Here is a 13,182-nt window from a genome sequence, read left to right as displayed (position 1 = left end):
CCCTGAAGCCCATAGGGCCCCCATGTCAGCCAGCAAAGGGAGTTGATCTGACATGAAGGAAGCTGATCTGGGGGCCCTGGCTGGGCACAAAGGAAGTGCAGGCTAGAGGCTGTCCCTTTGCCTCATCTGAGGTGAGGCTCCTTCAGACCTGAGATTTAAGACGGAAACTCAGGATCCCTTCTCTCATTTCGGACACCACTCTCTCCTTGTCCCAACACCGCAGTGGGCACGTTGGGTGTGCCTCTCCCTGGATGCTGACCATAGCTCCCAGCCCACAATCCCAGAGCAGGAACTGCCTCTCCTTCCAGGCAGACCTGCATGGCAGTGGTGATACTGACTGCCTCCCAGCTCACGTCTGCTTCCCAGTTGCCTGGCCCTGACTGGCTCCAGCTACCACCCAGCTCCCCCATCCTCCCCTTAGCCCTGACGTGCCCACCACACTATTTCAGTGTGACATTCCCCTCCCCCCATTCCCTACCCCTGCTCTATCCAGATGGGCTGCCAGCAACTGGCCTGCTAAGATCCTTGGACAGATAGAGATGGTGCGGCAGCAGCACATTGAAGATGAGGAGAAGTTCCGGAAAATCCAGATCATGGATCAGAACAACTTCCAGGAGAAACTAGAAGGGCTGCAGGTGGGGCAGGGCTGAGGGCTCTGTGGGGACTGGCTCCCCACCACACACACACACACACACACACACACACACACACACACACACCCCACCTCTTTTGTTGTGTCTTCGTGGCCCAGTGGGTGTTCAGGGCATTGGGTCTGCCTCTGACCTTGCTGTATTACTGTGGGGTGGTCAGCTGCTTGTGACAGGCCAGGAACTGCTCCAGGAAAAGAAAGCCCCCTCAGAACTGGGAGATGATGTCCTGGGGTCCTCAGGCTCCCTGGGTGTGCGTTGGGAGGCATGGGCCTAGGTCGGGGCATGGAGGCCTCTGACCCCTGGCTCCTTGGCCTGCAGCTGGTGGTAGCTGGCTTCTCCACCCACGTGGAGATTGTGCGAGCGCATGAGATCGCCAATGAGGTGCGACGGGTCAAGAAGCAGCTGAAAGATTGCCAGCAGCTGGCGATGCTCTACAACAACCGCGAGCGCATCTTTGGCTTGCCCATCACCAATGTAGGCCTCCCCTGGGCACGCTGGCCCCCTGTTCTGGGAAGGGTTCAAGGAAGAGCCCCTGGTATTTGCAGCCACATGTGAGGCCAGCTGCCAGGTGGAAGGGCCCTGACATTTGTGGGGCTGGATGGAGCAGGCTGCAGAGAGGAGCTCACACACCCCTGGCCCCCAGGTCAGGGAGGCTGGCTGGACCCAAGCAGAAGGCCTTGCTCAGCCACTCAGAGCCCAGAGCCCATAGAGGAAGGTGGAGGGGAGGTGAAGCCTGAGTCCACAGGGACAGCAGCCAGAAGCAAGGAGGGGGCCCAAGAAGGAGCAACCTGGAGAGACTGGGGAGCATCCTGACACAGCCCTGGCTCTTCTGCCCCTGCAGTATGACAAGCTCTCCAGGATGGTGAAAGAGTTCCAGCCCTACCTGGACCTCTGGACCACAGCCTCCGACTGGCTGCGCTGGTCTGAGAGCTGGATGGATGATCCCCTGTCAGCCATTGATGCGGAGCAGCTGGAGAAAAATGTCATCGAGTCCTTCAAGACCATGCACAAGTGCGTGAAGCAGTTCAAGGATGTCCCAGGTAGGCAGCCCAACCCACCTGTGCCCTCCTTCCCGGCCTTTGCCAGCTGCCTCTCACCCCTGCCTGCCCTGCCCCGCAGCTTGCCAGGACGTGGCCTTAGATATCCGGGCCCGCATCGAGGAGTTCAAGCCATACATCCCGCTGATCCAGGGGCTGCGCAACCCTGGCATGAGGAACAGGCACTGGGACGTGCTGTCCAATGAGATTAACATTAATGTCAGGCCTAAGGCCAACCTGACCTTCGCCCGCTGTCTTGAGATGAACCTGCAGGACCACATCGAGAGCATCAGCAAGGTGGCCGAGGTGGCTGGCAAGGAGTATGCCATCGAGCAGGTGGGCAGCCACCAGCAGGCCTGCTTTGCCCCACCCACGTGCTGCCCAATGGTATAGGAGGCTGACAGTCCCCGGCCCCATCCCTGGGGTCAGTCACCAGGCGCACGGATTGAGGTGCAGCCTATTAAGTGAGTTAATAATGTATGTGAAGTGTTTGGCACAGTGTCCACCATCCCTGTTATTACTCAGTTATTCCTCTCAGAGTGCTTCTTCTCCCACAAAGGAGCCAATAGCATTACCCTCATTTAACAGGTGAGCAAATTAAGGTTCAGAGAGGTTCAGTAACTGGCCAGAGTGACATAGCCAGTAAGCGCTAGAATTGGGACCAGAGCTCCTACCCAGTGCCTTAGCTGCCTCCCAACACACTTGTACATGCATGTTATACAAATGCACCACGTGTGAGAGCAAGTTGGCCTTGGATTCTGACGAGGACCTGTAGAGGGATTCATTGACCAGACAAGCTGAGAGTTGGCAGAATGTGGCCCAAGTGAAGGTCATGGCTGGGCAGAACCTGCCCTTCCCTGCCCAGCACCACTCAGACTGTGGATTAGCTCCTTCCTGGGACCCAGTCTTGACTTGTCCCACCCCAGGCACTGGACAAGATGGAGAAGGAGTGGTCTACCATCCTGTTCAATGTGATGCCCTACAAGGAGACAGAGACCTACATCCTCAAGAGCCCAGATGAGGCCTCACAGCTGCTCGATGACCACATCGTCATGACCCAGAGCATGTCCTTCTCGCCCTACAAGAAGCCCTTCGAGCAGCGCATCAACTCCTGGGAGAACAAGCTGAAGCTGACCCAGGTGGGCCCTGCCTGTCCCCCCCCACCTCCCCCGAAACACCCTGTCCCAAGATGGCTCTTTGTGGTGTCTGCGTGGGTCTGGAAGTGGTGAAGTGCCTTGCCCAGGTTTGCAGAGGCCCTGGCTCTCTGGTAGGCCTCTCAGTCAGAGGAGGGGGACTAGAAGGGGGCTCCCTATCTCTGAGGTTCAGCTGCTGGAGGAGGTAATTCAGGACATGGGGGTAGGCCCCCTCCCCCCAGTGTTTGGTCCAAAGCTGCAGTTACGAAGGGGCATGAAAGCTGCCAGCACACCCCTAAAGGGCTGCCTGGGCTTGAGATAATGAGTGCTTCCAGTCTCAGGACTTTTTGGGCTGGACACCATGATGCCCTGAGCCTCCCACTCCCATCTTATTTGGAGCTGGCTTCGGGGTAAAGGTGCCAGGGCACTGGGGACTGCTGCTCAGGGCTCTCAAGACTGGTGGCCAGGCTACCTGCAGAGCCCTGGAGGTCAGTCCCAGGGCCAGGCCTCCAGGTGTGTTTCCGACAGCCCCTTCCCTGGGGTCTTTCTGGGAGCTATTCAGAAACCTCCAGTGAAGGCCAGTAGCTGAGTGAGGGGGGCCTCCTGTGTGCCCCTCGGATCACCCAGGGATGCCTGAGATTGCCAGCATTGTCCCTGAGTCTCTGTCCTTCACTCATGCTGTCCTCTCCAACTAGAGTTGCAACTCCTCCAGGGCTCAGCATCAAGTGGCCCTCACTGATTCCCCCACACCCACCTGCACAGTGCTCCCGTCGAGGCCCTTGGTTGATGCCTCTGACAGAGCTCATCACACATGCTGGGTCTTTGGTGATTCAGAGGCAGAACTGGTCGTTTAGTGGACTGTGGGCTCCTCAAGGGCAGGAACCACACCCCATTCTCCTCTATTTCCCTGGTGCCTACATGAATCTGGCAGGGGCCTGGCACAGAGCTGGCCACAGAACGCATCTTATGGAAAAGAGCATGAACAAATGAATGAATGAGTTTGCACTGAGAGGAAAAGACAACAGATAAATTCAGAAAGGGGAATTTAGAGGCAGAGGGGAAAGTGTCTTGTTTTAAAGAAGTCTCACTCTTGGATTGATGTTTTAGAGAATATTTTAGGGATCTCAAGCTCAAGTCCCAGTATACCTCAAAGAATGCTGGGGTCATAGACCCAGAGTCCTCCCAGGAGAGGAGATTGGTTAGGTCTTTCATGCACTGGACTCTCCTTGTTGCTTCAGGGTTTGCTGGTTCAGGCATAGTTCTCTCATAGGGAAGAGCAGATCCTCTGCTCTGTTGGAGGCGTGAGCATCCTGTGAGGGCCTTGGGGTATCTCTGGAGGACAGGCATTCATGCAGGCTCTTTGTTCCCTGGAGCACTGTGACTGACACACCATCTGGAAATTTCCCATCGACACTGGCTCTGGTGCCCAGTGTTCTGCCCAGAACTCTGGTGGGATAAAATATCTAGGTTGTAGGGGACAGGACCCAACTTAGACTCCAAGCCCTAACAGTCCATGCCCTGTCCAGGAAGTACTGGAGGAGTGGCTGAACTGTCAGCGGGCTTGGCTCTACCTGGAGCCCATCTTCAGCTCTGAGGACATCAACCGGCAGTTGCCAGTGGAGAGCAAGCGCTACCAGACAATGGAGCGGATCTGGAGGAAGATCATGAAGAATGCCTACGAGAACCGGGAGGTGAGCTCGCAAGTGGATGGGAGGGGGCAGCTGGGACCACCGGGGCACCTCCTGGTCTCACCTCTCCCAAACAAGAAAGACTGGAGGACAAGTCCAAGGCTTTGGTCTTGGCCTGTGTCCCCCTGAGTGAGCTCCCCAGTCTTGTGAGACACTCCTCAGAAACACAACACTTGATGATTTTCCTCTTAGAGAATTGCAGTCCACATTAGTATTTCAAAGGCGCTGACAAGTCCTGTAGCAAAATCAAACTCGTTGGCTTTGTTTAACCCTAGTTTTTTTGGCCATAGATTTTTTTTTCTGTGGGACCGACAGCGGTGATGGATGCAGCCCCTGGCTTGGGGACATTTTTCTGCCTCCACCCCTTCCCAAGTCCCACTGAGGGTCTCTAGGTGGCATGCATGGGTGCTCTCTGAGCCCACTTTGCTGCCTCCCAGTTGGTCCACACTCACTTCCAGTTTTTCTTTCCCCGGCCACACAGGTGATCAATGTGTGCTCTGATCAGAGGCTGCTGGACAGCTTGCGGGACTGCAACAAGCTGCTGGACATGGTGCAGAAGGGCCTCAGCGAATACTTGGAGACCAAGCGGAGCGCCTTCCCCAGGTGGGCACCACTGGGCCTACCCACAAGCTGGAGGGGTCCAGTGCACCCCACCAGGCTGGGATGCAAGGATGTCAATAGTACTGGGGCAGCTGGGACCCAGGGGCTGCCCGACCCACTCTTCCCCTGGCAGATTCTACTTCCTGTCTGACGATGAGCTACTAGAGATCTTGTCCCAGACGAAGGACCCCACAGCTGTGCAGCCCCACCTGCGCAAGTGCTTTGAGAACATTGCCCAGGTGGGTAACTGGGCCAGGGGCTCATGGAGGCATCTTCCCAGGGAGGACACCTCTTCTCTCACCCTAAGTCTTTTTAGCAGGAAATGAGGTGGCAGGTGAGATTCCTGACCCTAGGAGACATACCCTAGGGCCTGTGGGAGGAAAGTCAACTGCAGAAACCTTGGCTGAGGGTTGGGGGGCCCTTGGCTTGCAACTCCTCTCGGGGAGCCCTGTCCCCCCAGTACACTGAGGTACTGGCTAGGTTGAGAGACCCATGAGGCCAGAGGTTCCTGACTCTCCTTGCCCTCATCCTCATCTACAAGGGAGGCCACACAGGCCCGAGCAGGAGGGTGACACACAGGGCAGGATTAGCCTCCTTCTCCAAGTGGGCTAGGCCACAGCTGGGGACAAGGCAGACCCATTCTGCCCACAAGCAGTCAGGGAAGTCTCAGCCAAGGTAGATGCTCATGGGGCAGAACTCTCTTCTGAAGGTGGAGGGCACAGTTGGTGTCAGCAGTGGGGCTGTGGTGGGCAGGGCCTCTGGGCACACCTGCGGTAACCCCTCTCGCTGCCTCCTGCCCACAGCTGCTGTTCCAGGAGGACCTGGAGATCACACATATGTACTCGGCAGAGGGTGAGGAGGTGCAGCTGTCCTTCTCCATCTACCCATCCAACAATGTGGAGGACTGGCTGCGGGAGGTGGAGCACAGCATGAAGGCCAGCGTGCGGGACATCATTGAGAGGGCCATCAAGGCCTACCCCACGGTGAGCTGTGCCTCCCCTCCCAGCGCAGCCTCCAAAACTGCTCGTCCTCCCATCTGCCCCTTTCCCAGTGCCTCTCCGCTCCATCACAGGGGCCGGGCTGCCTACCTGCCTCATCCTCAGATTACAGCCCTGACTCCAGTCAGCTAGAAGGTCTCTGGGGGCGGGGATCCTTGAGCCCACTCAGGGAGGAATCTGGAAACATGCTCCAGAAAGTGAGACTTTGAAGTGCTCACTGTGTGCCAGGGCCTGGGCTGGGGCTTCACCCACAGTACCTCTCTCAGCTCCACAATTGGCAGCTGGCCTGGGGTTTAAGCCTTATCCTGCCAAATCTGCTGAGAGATGTTTTCTGTTTTCTGCCCAAAGGGCATGTGATTGGCAGGTGGCAGTCAGGATTTGTACCCAGGACTGTTGTTCCCCAATCCTGGGTTCCAACCCCTCTGCTTCCAGGTCTCCTCTGCTGAGGAGGTGATAACTCTGCCCAACCCCAAGAGGCCCAGAGCTTAATGCTTTTGAGGTGGAATTAACAACTTGAGCCGATAAGGACAGATGACATTTAAGGGGAAAAGAGTGCAGGGTCGAGGTTGGTGGCTGCTTAGGTTAACCCTGCCTGTGTTGTCTTCCTAGATGCCCAGGACTCAGTGGGTTCTGAACTGGCCTGGCCAGGTGACCATTGCTGGGTGCCAGACCTACTGGACCATGGAGGTGGCAGAGGCACTGGAGGCCAGCAACCTCAGTAACCAGCTGTTCCCCCAGCTTGCCCGGCAGGTGGGAGTCAAGAAGGGGGGTCACCATCTGCTCCCCACAAACACCCCACACCCTGGAGGAGCCCAGTAACTACAGGAGCTTTGTCCTGTAATGATCCCAGAAGAGGTCCCGGGTTAGAATCAAAGAGTGAAAGGTCAGACACCCTTAAAATGAGTGTCTCATGACCAGTCACGTGGGAGGGATGGGGGCTCTGAGGCCAGGCAGGTACCCTTGTCCCGATGGTCAGGGTGGGAGCCTCATACCTGGAGCCCTCCTGGACTGTCCCATGGCCTGTCCTCACTCTGTGCACCAGCTCCTCACCATACTCCTTCCTTGAGCTCCTCCCGAGGCCCCACAACCTGGGCCTCAACACTGTACACGGCAGGGAGGCAGGTGCCATGTGTGTGTCTCTATTTTTATTCACTTCCCTACCAGACTTCCCACATGACCAGTGCCCTGTCCTCCCTCCCCCTGCCTGGTCTCTGTACCCCTCACATCCCAGGCCATCAGAAACCCCCAAGGTAGAGGGTTGTTTCTGACAGAAACCCATCCTGTGTGCAAGGAAAGAGGAAGCCCACCTGCAGCGTGGCCCTGCCAACCCCTGATGGTGTCCCCTGACTCCTGCAGCTCAGTGACCTGGTGGCGCTGGTGCGGGGGAAGCTGTCCCGCATGCAACGAGCTCTGCTGTCGGCCTTAATCGTCATTGAGGTCCACGCCAAGGATGTGGTGTACAAGCTGATCCAGGAGAACGTGGTCAGTGTGAATGACTTTGAGTGGATCTCTCAGCTAAGGTGAGGAGGCAGGCATCCTTGGCCCAGCCACGTCCAGGGCAAGAGCAGCAGCAGGAGGGGGCCAGGGAGGGTGGAGAGTCAACTACAACAGGCTGGTCCCTGCCCTAAAGGTCCTGGGGCAAGCTGGGTGGGGTGCCTTGGTGCTCTTATTCCCCCAGAGAACCACCTCTCCTCAACCACGTACCCTGCCCAGTGGCCCACAGTCCACACGGCCTGGGAACCCATCTCTTCGCAATGCCAGGTACTACTGGACCAATAACAACCTGTACATCCGGGCCGTGAATGCCGAGTTCATCTATGGCTATGAGTACCTAGGCAACAGTGGGAGGCTGGTGATCACGCCCCTCACAGACAGGTGAGCACTCTCCTTCCCACACTGGACCTCTCCCTCCAGCTCTGGCTGGCCCAGGAGTCTGGGGTTCACACGGTGCCGTCAGTCCACGATGAACCAGTTCTTCAAAGGTTAGGAGCTCAGGCTTTGGGTTCAAAACTGTCTCTGCCCACTGCAAGCTGAGCAATCTTGGGCAGGTAGCTAACCCCTCTGTGCCTCAGTTTCCTCTGCAGTCTCCTCAGAGTGGTTATGAGAGTTTCATGAGCTGACATGTAAAACTCTTAGCACTCGTGGTGCTCAGTTTGCATCTAACGGGTGTGGGCTTCGCTGACTTTATCAGTCAGATCCTCCTTCCAACCTGCCAGGGGAATTGATCTTGAGAGAAACAGTGGGTGAGTCCCTTTATAAAGTGAACACTTCTTTTCTAAAGTAGTCATTTCCTCTGGTGACCTCCATTTAGCCACGTACTACAGGGCCTTGGGGTGGGGTGGGGGAACACTGGTCAGATGACCAAGGGCTCCCTCCACTCCTAACCCCAGCAACCAGGGCTGGGCACATCTGGGGCCTGGAGAGTCGGGGAGGAGCAGGATCTGCCCCTCCATGGGGTCCAAGACGGTAGGGGGCTCTCTCTCCCCATGTCTGTGGGACTCCCAAAGGAGGTGCATGGCTCATGCCGACCTCCTCTCACTCCTGCAGGTGCTACCTGACCTTGACTGGGGCCCTGCACCTCAAGTTTGGGGGTGCCCCCGCTGGCCCGGCTGGCACAGGGAAAACTGAGACCACAAAAGACCTGGGCAAGGCCTTGGCCATCCAGACCGTTGTGTTCAACTGCTCCGATCAGCTCGACTTCATGGCCATGGGCAAGTTCTTCAAGGGCCTGGCCAGGTGAGGCTGGGCATGCTGGTGGCACAGAACAGGGCAGGGAAGCTGAGCTCTCCTGGGGACGCCGTCCTAGAGGAGCCTCACGAGATGGTGGAGGGATGGGACAGGATAACAGGAGTCAAAGGCTCGGCTCCTGGAGGGCACTGGGATGGGGTGGTGGGCGACAGGATTGTGGCTGAGCTGATGGAGATGGCTGTTGAGGGCTTCTTTCCCAGCAGAGTCAGAGGGGACCCTTGGAGGTGCCGGGGGGGCTCTGAACTCATATCCCCCAATGTCTTCCCCTCACTTAGTGCTGGGGCCTGGGCTTGCTTTGATGAGTTCAATCGCATTGATATCGAGGTGCTATCCGTGGTGGCACAGCAGATCACCACCATCCAGAAGGCACAGCAGCAGCGGGTGAGCCTCCGGGGGTGCTACCCACCTCCACACCTACTTCAAGTTGCCATTTTTTCACCTCAGTTAGACCCACCACGCTCACACCACCATGTGACTCCCCACACTGGCAGAGTGAGAAGCCAGGCACTTGGGCCTGCCCTGGGCCCAACCTCTCTCTTCTCACTGGGGCCTGGGCGTGACCCCACACCCCTCTGGCAGAGCTGCCTCTGGGGGATTTTTGTAGCAATTCAGGGAGCCCCACATCCCCACCTCACTCTGGGCACATCTCCCAGGCCAAGTTGTGGTGGATGAAGGGGTCCTTCCTCACATCCTGAGCTTAATGTAAAGCCCCAGCCTTTGTTCCTTCCTCTAGCCTTATTCAGGGTGGTCAGAGGTCTTCTTCCGGAGATCAGAGCTAGGAGGCTGGGCAGTGCCCCAGCCCCACCCCAGTAGGGCCCTGGGTCCCAGTCAGAGCCAGACTTGCTCAGGTCTTGGGGGAATCAGTGCCAGGGATTGGGGGTGGAAGGAGTGGAAAGCAGGAGATGTGTGAAGACCTCAGGGAGCCAGGACCTGGAGGCCACTGGGACCAGAGGTCTTAGACTAGATCCTGAGAGAGGAGCCAACCCATGGTCAGGGGTCCAGTCTAGGCTGACCAGCTATAGCCAGGACAGGGGCATCAATGAGGGGTGGGGGAGGGGCAACCAGAGGAGGGGGCAGGTGAGCCAACCCCTCCCACCTTCATAGGTGGAACGCTTCATGTTTGAAGGTGTTGAGATCCCACTTGTGCCCTCCTGCGCAGTGTTTATCACCATGAACCCGGGGTATGCCGGCCGCACTGAGCTGCCCGATAACCTGAAGGTAAGTTCAGGCCCATATTAGCCCAAGAAGCTGCCCAGGGCAATGGGAACCACCAGAGCTGTGACTTGGGCTCAGAGATGCTAAAGCATTTATGCAAGGACACACAGCTACTGGGCATCAGGGACTGAGATTCCACGTGGCAGTGCTCCTGCCCAGTGGTGGACGGGAGGGCCCAGGCTTGTCCTCAAGGCTTGGGAGAAGGTAAGGGGCAGGTTCCATTCAACAGAAAGGAATGGTTTCTGATGGGTAGAGGAGTCCCCCTGCAGGGGAGTATCAGCTGTGGCAGGTGTGGTGCAGGGAGAATCCAAGCATCATCGGGGCAGTAAAGCTGCCTTCAGAGGACCAGACAGTCCAGGGAGCAGGTGGTGCTCTGGGAGGGGAGATCGGTCACACGTATACCATGTGCCCCAGGCGCTCTTCCGGCCCGTGGCCATGATGGTTCCAGATTATGCCATGATCGCTGAGATCTCCCTCTACTCCTTTGGCTTCAGTGAGGCCAATGTGCTGGCCAAGAAAATCACGACCACCTTCAAGCTGTCCTCAGAGCAGCTCAGTTCCCAGGTAAGGCCCTGCCCCAACCCAGTACTAGGGTCTAATAGCTGCTGCCTGCCCTCAGCGACCACAGGAGATAGGAATGACATCTCCATTTCTCAGCTGAGGACCCTGAGTTTCTAAGAAGCTAAGAGCCCGGCCAGGCTTATGCAGCACAGGGGAGCTGGAACAAAAGCTAGGAACATGGACTAGTTCAGGTGCCAGGGAAGGTCAACCAGTAAGAGACCAAGAAACACACAACCCAAGGCTGGGGAGCAAGTGTCCCAGGGTCTCATGGAACCAGAATGAGATAGCCAGCCCCCTCCCTCTGCCCACCCCGACACAAGCCTCCCAACACCAGGGTCTTCCCCTCAGCATGTGGAGCCCAGGTTCTAGGGGCCAGCACTGTACAGGCACCAGCACTGGTGGGTGAGCTTTCCTGTTTGACTCCAATCTCAGGCAGGCGCCCCCTTTGCAGTGGCAGAGATGAGCCCCAGCTCTGGGCCTACATGCTAACAGCTTAGTGTCTCTTTCTTAATGGTTCCAGAAAAAGTCCCTGGTATCACCCTAACAGGCGCTCTCTGGGTGACCTGCTCCTGCATGAATACCCATCACTGTGGCCTGGGGGACCATACTGCCTTTGGTCAAGTGCGGCCTGCTGCATCCCATGGGCTAGAGAAGCAATCTGTTACTGGGAAAAACAGCTTCTGTCCACCACAGTGCACTGTGGTTGCCAGCACCTCCACACACCCTCCTTTCTAACCATCCACTTTCAAAAATGCAACTTCATTAGAGCAACTATCCTCACATGGTTCTGGAAATGCACTCAACCCTTCCCAAGTGCTAGTGACCCAAAGCCAAACCCAGTCTCTTCATGTAGCTCCAAGTCCAAGATTTCTGGGAAATGTGCTTGTCTGTGGGTCAGATCCAGGTGTAGCTCTCAGGGTCTGGCAAAATGATAAGTTTAACCATCTCTAACACACCTGCTATATAATGGAGACCAATAGAACTGACAGCAAAGGCAGGAAAAGCTACAGTGATGTGACCAAAAGGGTAGATCTGGAGAGATGTGATGAACATCAGAAGGAAGCTCAATGACCATCGAGGCCAGCCTGTTTATGGCACAGATTGGAAATTCTTTCATTCCCTTTTTGAACAAAACTTGAGTGCCTCCCTACCCTTGGTGCTTTACGGGGACCACAGGGATTTAGCTGTGGTCAAGGCAGACTCCTCACCCTCAGAGTGAAGGTGAAGAGTGAAGCAGGGATGCAGGATAAGTTACCTGATAAAGGGAAAGGGCCTCTGAGGTGGTGGAATAGAAGGCGCCAGAGGAGTCAGAAGTGGGGCACCCAGCCCAGGCAGGGATGTGCGGGTAGGTGCATATGGCCTGCAAGGGAAGTGACACTTCTGCTATGAGCTAGGCGATGAGGCATGGCTAGGTGCCAGGTGGGAGGGAGAGTGTTGCAGTCAGAAGCCCCGTGAGACATAGTGCCCACCCATCCCTCCTCATGTATGGTGGTGACAGGATCACTATGACTTTGGGATGAGAGCTGTGAAGACCGTGATCTCGGCTGCCGGAAACCTCAAGCGAGAAAACCCCAGCATGAACGAGGTAAGCTGTGTCCAGAGAGGTGCCTGGGGAGGGAGGCTCCGGGGGGGTCCGGAGCAGCTGGAGGGGCATCTGACCTGGGCCTTGCTGCAGGAGCTGATTTGCCTCCGGGCCATCAGAGATGTGAATGTGCCCAAGTTCCTGCAGGAGGACCTCAAACTCTTCTCTGGGATCGTGTCTGATCTGTTCCCCACCATCAAGGAGGAGGAGACTGACTATGGCATCCTGGACAAGGCCATCCGCAAGGCCTGCGAGAAGAACAACCTCAAGGACGTGGACGGTGAGCCCCTGTCCTGCCCCGCAGTCCTGTGGGTGTCAGAGGAGGGCTGGGTCTGGTCTCCCTGGGGTTGCAGTCCAGCCTCAGGCTCCCTCATAGCCGGCCAGGTGCTGTGGGCTGGGGCTCTCTGCCAAGCAGTCCATGGGCAATGCAGGTGCCCGGCCCTGTTTCCACTGGGATCCTTCAGGTGAGGTAATCTAGGAAAAAACTCTTTTTCCCTCATTCTCACTCTCACAACACTTCTGACACTGGGTGTATGGTTTTCCTCCCCACATTCATTAATTCTCAGGCACAGCTGGGTGTCCTACTATTCAATTCAATCCTGACACTAATCGGAGTTAGCACAGACTCCACGGGTTAAGAGCTCAGTCCCACAAGACTGCTCCCACTTCAGACACCAGTTGCCAGTACTGGGTCCCCAGGTTACCCATAACTTCTGTCCCACTTGGGACAAATTAGAGGTCCCTGTGACCCTCTCCTCAGGCCTGATCATTTGCTAGGACAGCTCACAGAACTCAGGGAAACATGTACCTTTGCTGGTTTGTTATATAATAAAGGATGTGATCAAAGATACAGGTGGACAGCCAGATGAAGAGATACATAGAGCAAGGTCTGTCCCCGTAGGATTGGGGTGAGTCCCAGCAATCTGGAAGCTCACCAGTCTGGAAGATCTCCAAACCCCATAGTTGGGGG

General features: G+C 56.6%; 1 protein-coding gene across 11 annotated transcripts in view; it reads left to right on the top strand.

Annotated features, from left to right (window-relative positions):
* DNAH1 (dynein axonemal heavy chain 1) overlaps positions 1–13,182 on the top strand; it is a 70,384-nt gene that overhangs the window by 28,891 nt on the left and 28,311 nt on the right. For 10 of the 11 annotated variants that reach the window (XM_074344760.1, XM_074344757.1, XM_074344753.1 and 7 more), the window contains 18 exons: positions 494–635; positions 969–1,124; positions 1,492–1,690; positions 1,770–2,023; positions 2,614–2,826; positions 4,347–4,511; positions 4,990–5,111; positions 5,242–5,347; positions 5,912–6,091; positions 6,716–6,856; positions 7,463–7,626; positions 7,868–7,981; positions 8,654–8,842; positions 9,130–9,235; positions 9,959–10,072; positions 10,484–10,633; positions 12,129–12,215; positions 12,306–12,492. In XM_074344760.1, coding sequence (XP_074200861.1) covers positions 494–635; positions 969–1,124; positions 1,492–1,690; positions 1,770–2,023; positions 2,614–2,826; positions 4,347–4,511; positions 4,990–5,111; positions 5,242–5,347; positions 5,912–6,091; positions 6,716–6,856; positions 7,463–7,626; positions 7,868–7,981; positions 8,654–8,842; positions 9,130–9,235; positions 9,959–10,072; positions 10,484–10,633; positions 12,129–12,215; positions 12,306–12,492 — 2,789 coding nt within the window. The remainder of the gene's footprint in view (positions 1–493; positions 636–968; positions 1,125–1,491; positions 1,691–1,769; positions 2,024–2,613; positions 2,827–4,346; positions 4,512–4,989; positions 5,112–5,241; positions 5,348–5,911; positions 6,092–6,715; positions 6,857–7,462; positions 7,627–7,867; positions 7,982–8,653; positions 8,843–9,129; positions 9,236–9,958; positions 10,073–10,483; positions 10,634–12,128; positions 12,216–12,305; positions 12,493–13,182) is intronic. The other variant, XM_074344755.1, reaches the window with a different exon arrangement.

The sequence above is a fragment of the Camelus bactrianus genome, chromosome 17 (genome assembly GCF_048773025.1).
Source record: "Camelus bactrianus isolate YW-2024 breed Bactrian camel chromosome 17, ASM4877302v1, whole genome shotgun sequence".
Lineage (NCBI taxonomy): Eukaryota > Metazoa > Chordata > Mammalia > Artiodactyla > Camelidae > Camelus > Camelus bactrianus.
Note: the sequence above shows the minus strand (reverse complement) of the source record. Positions and strands in the feature narration are given on the sequence as shown.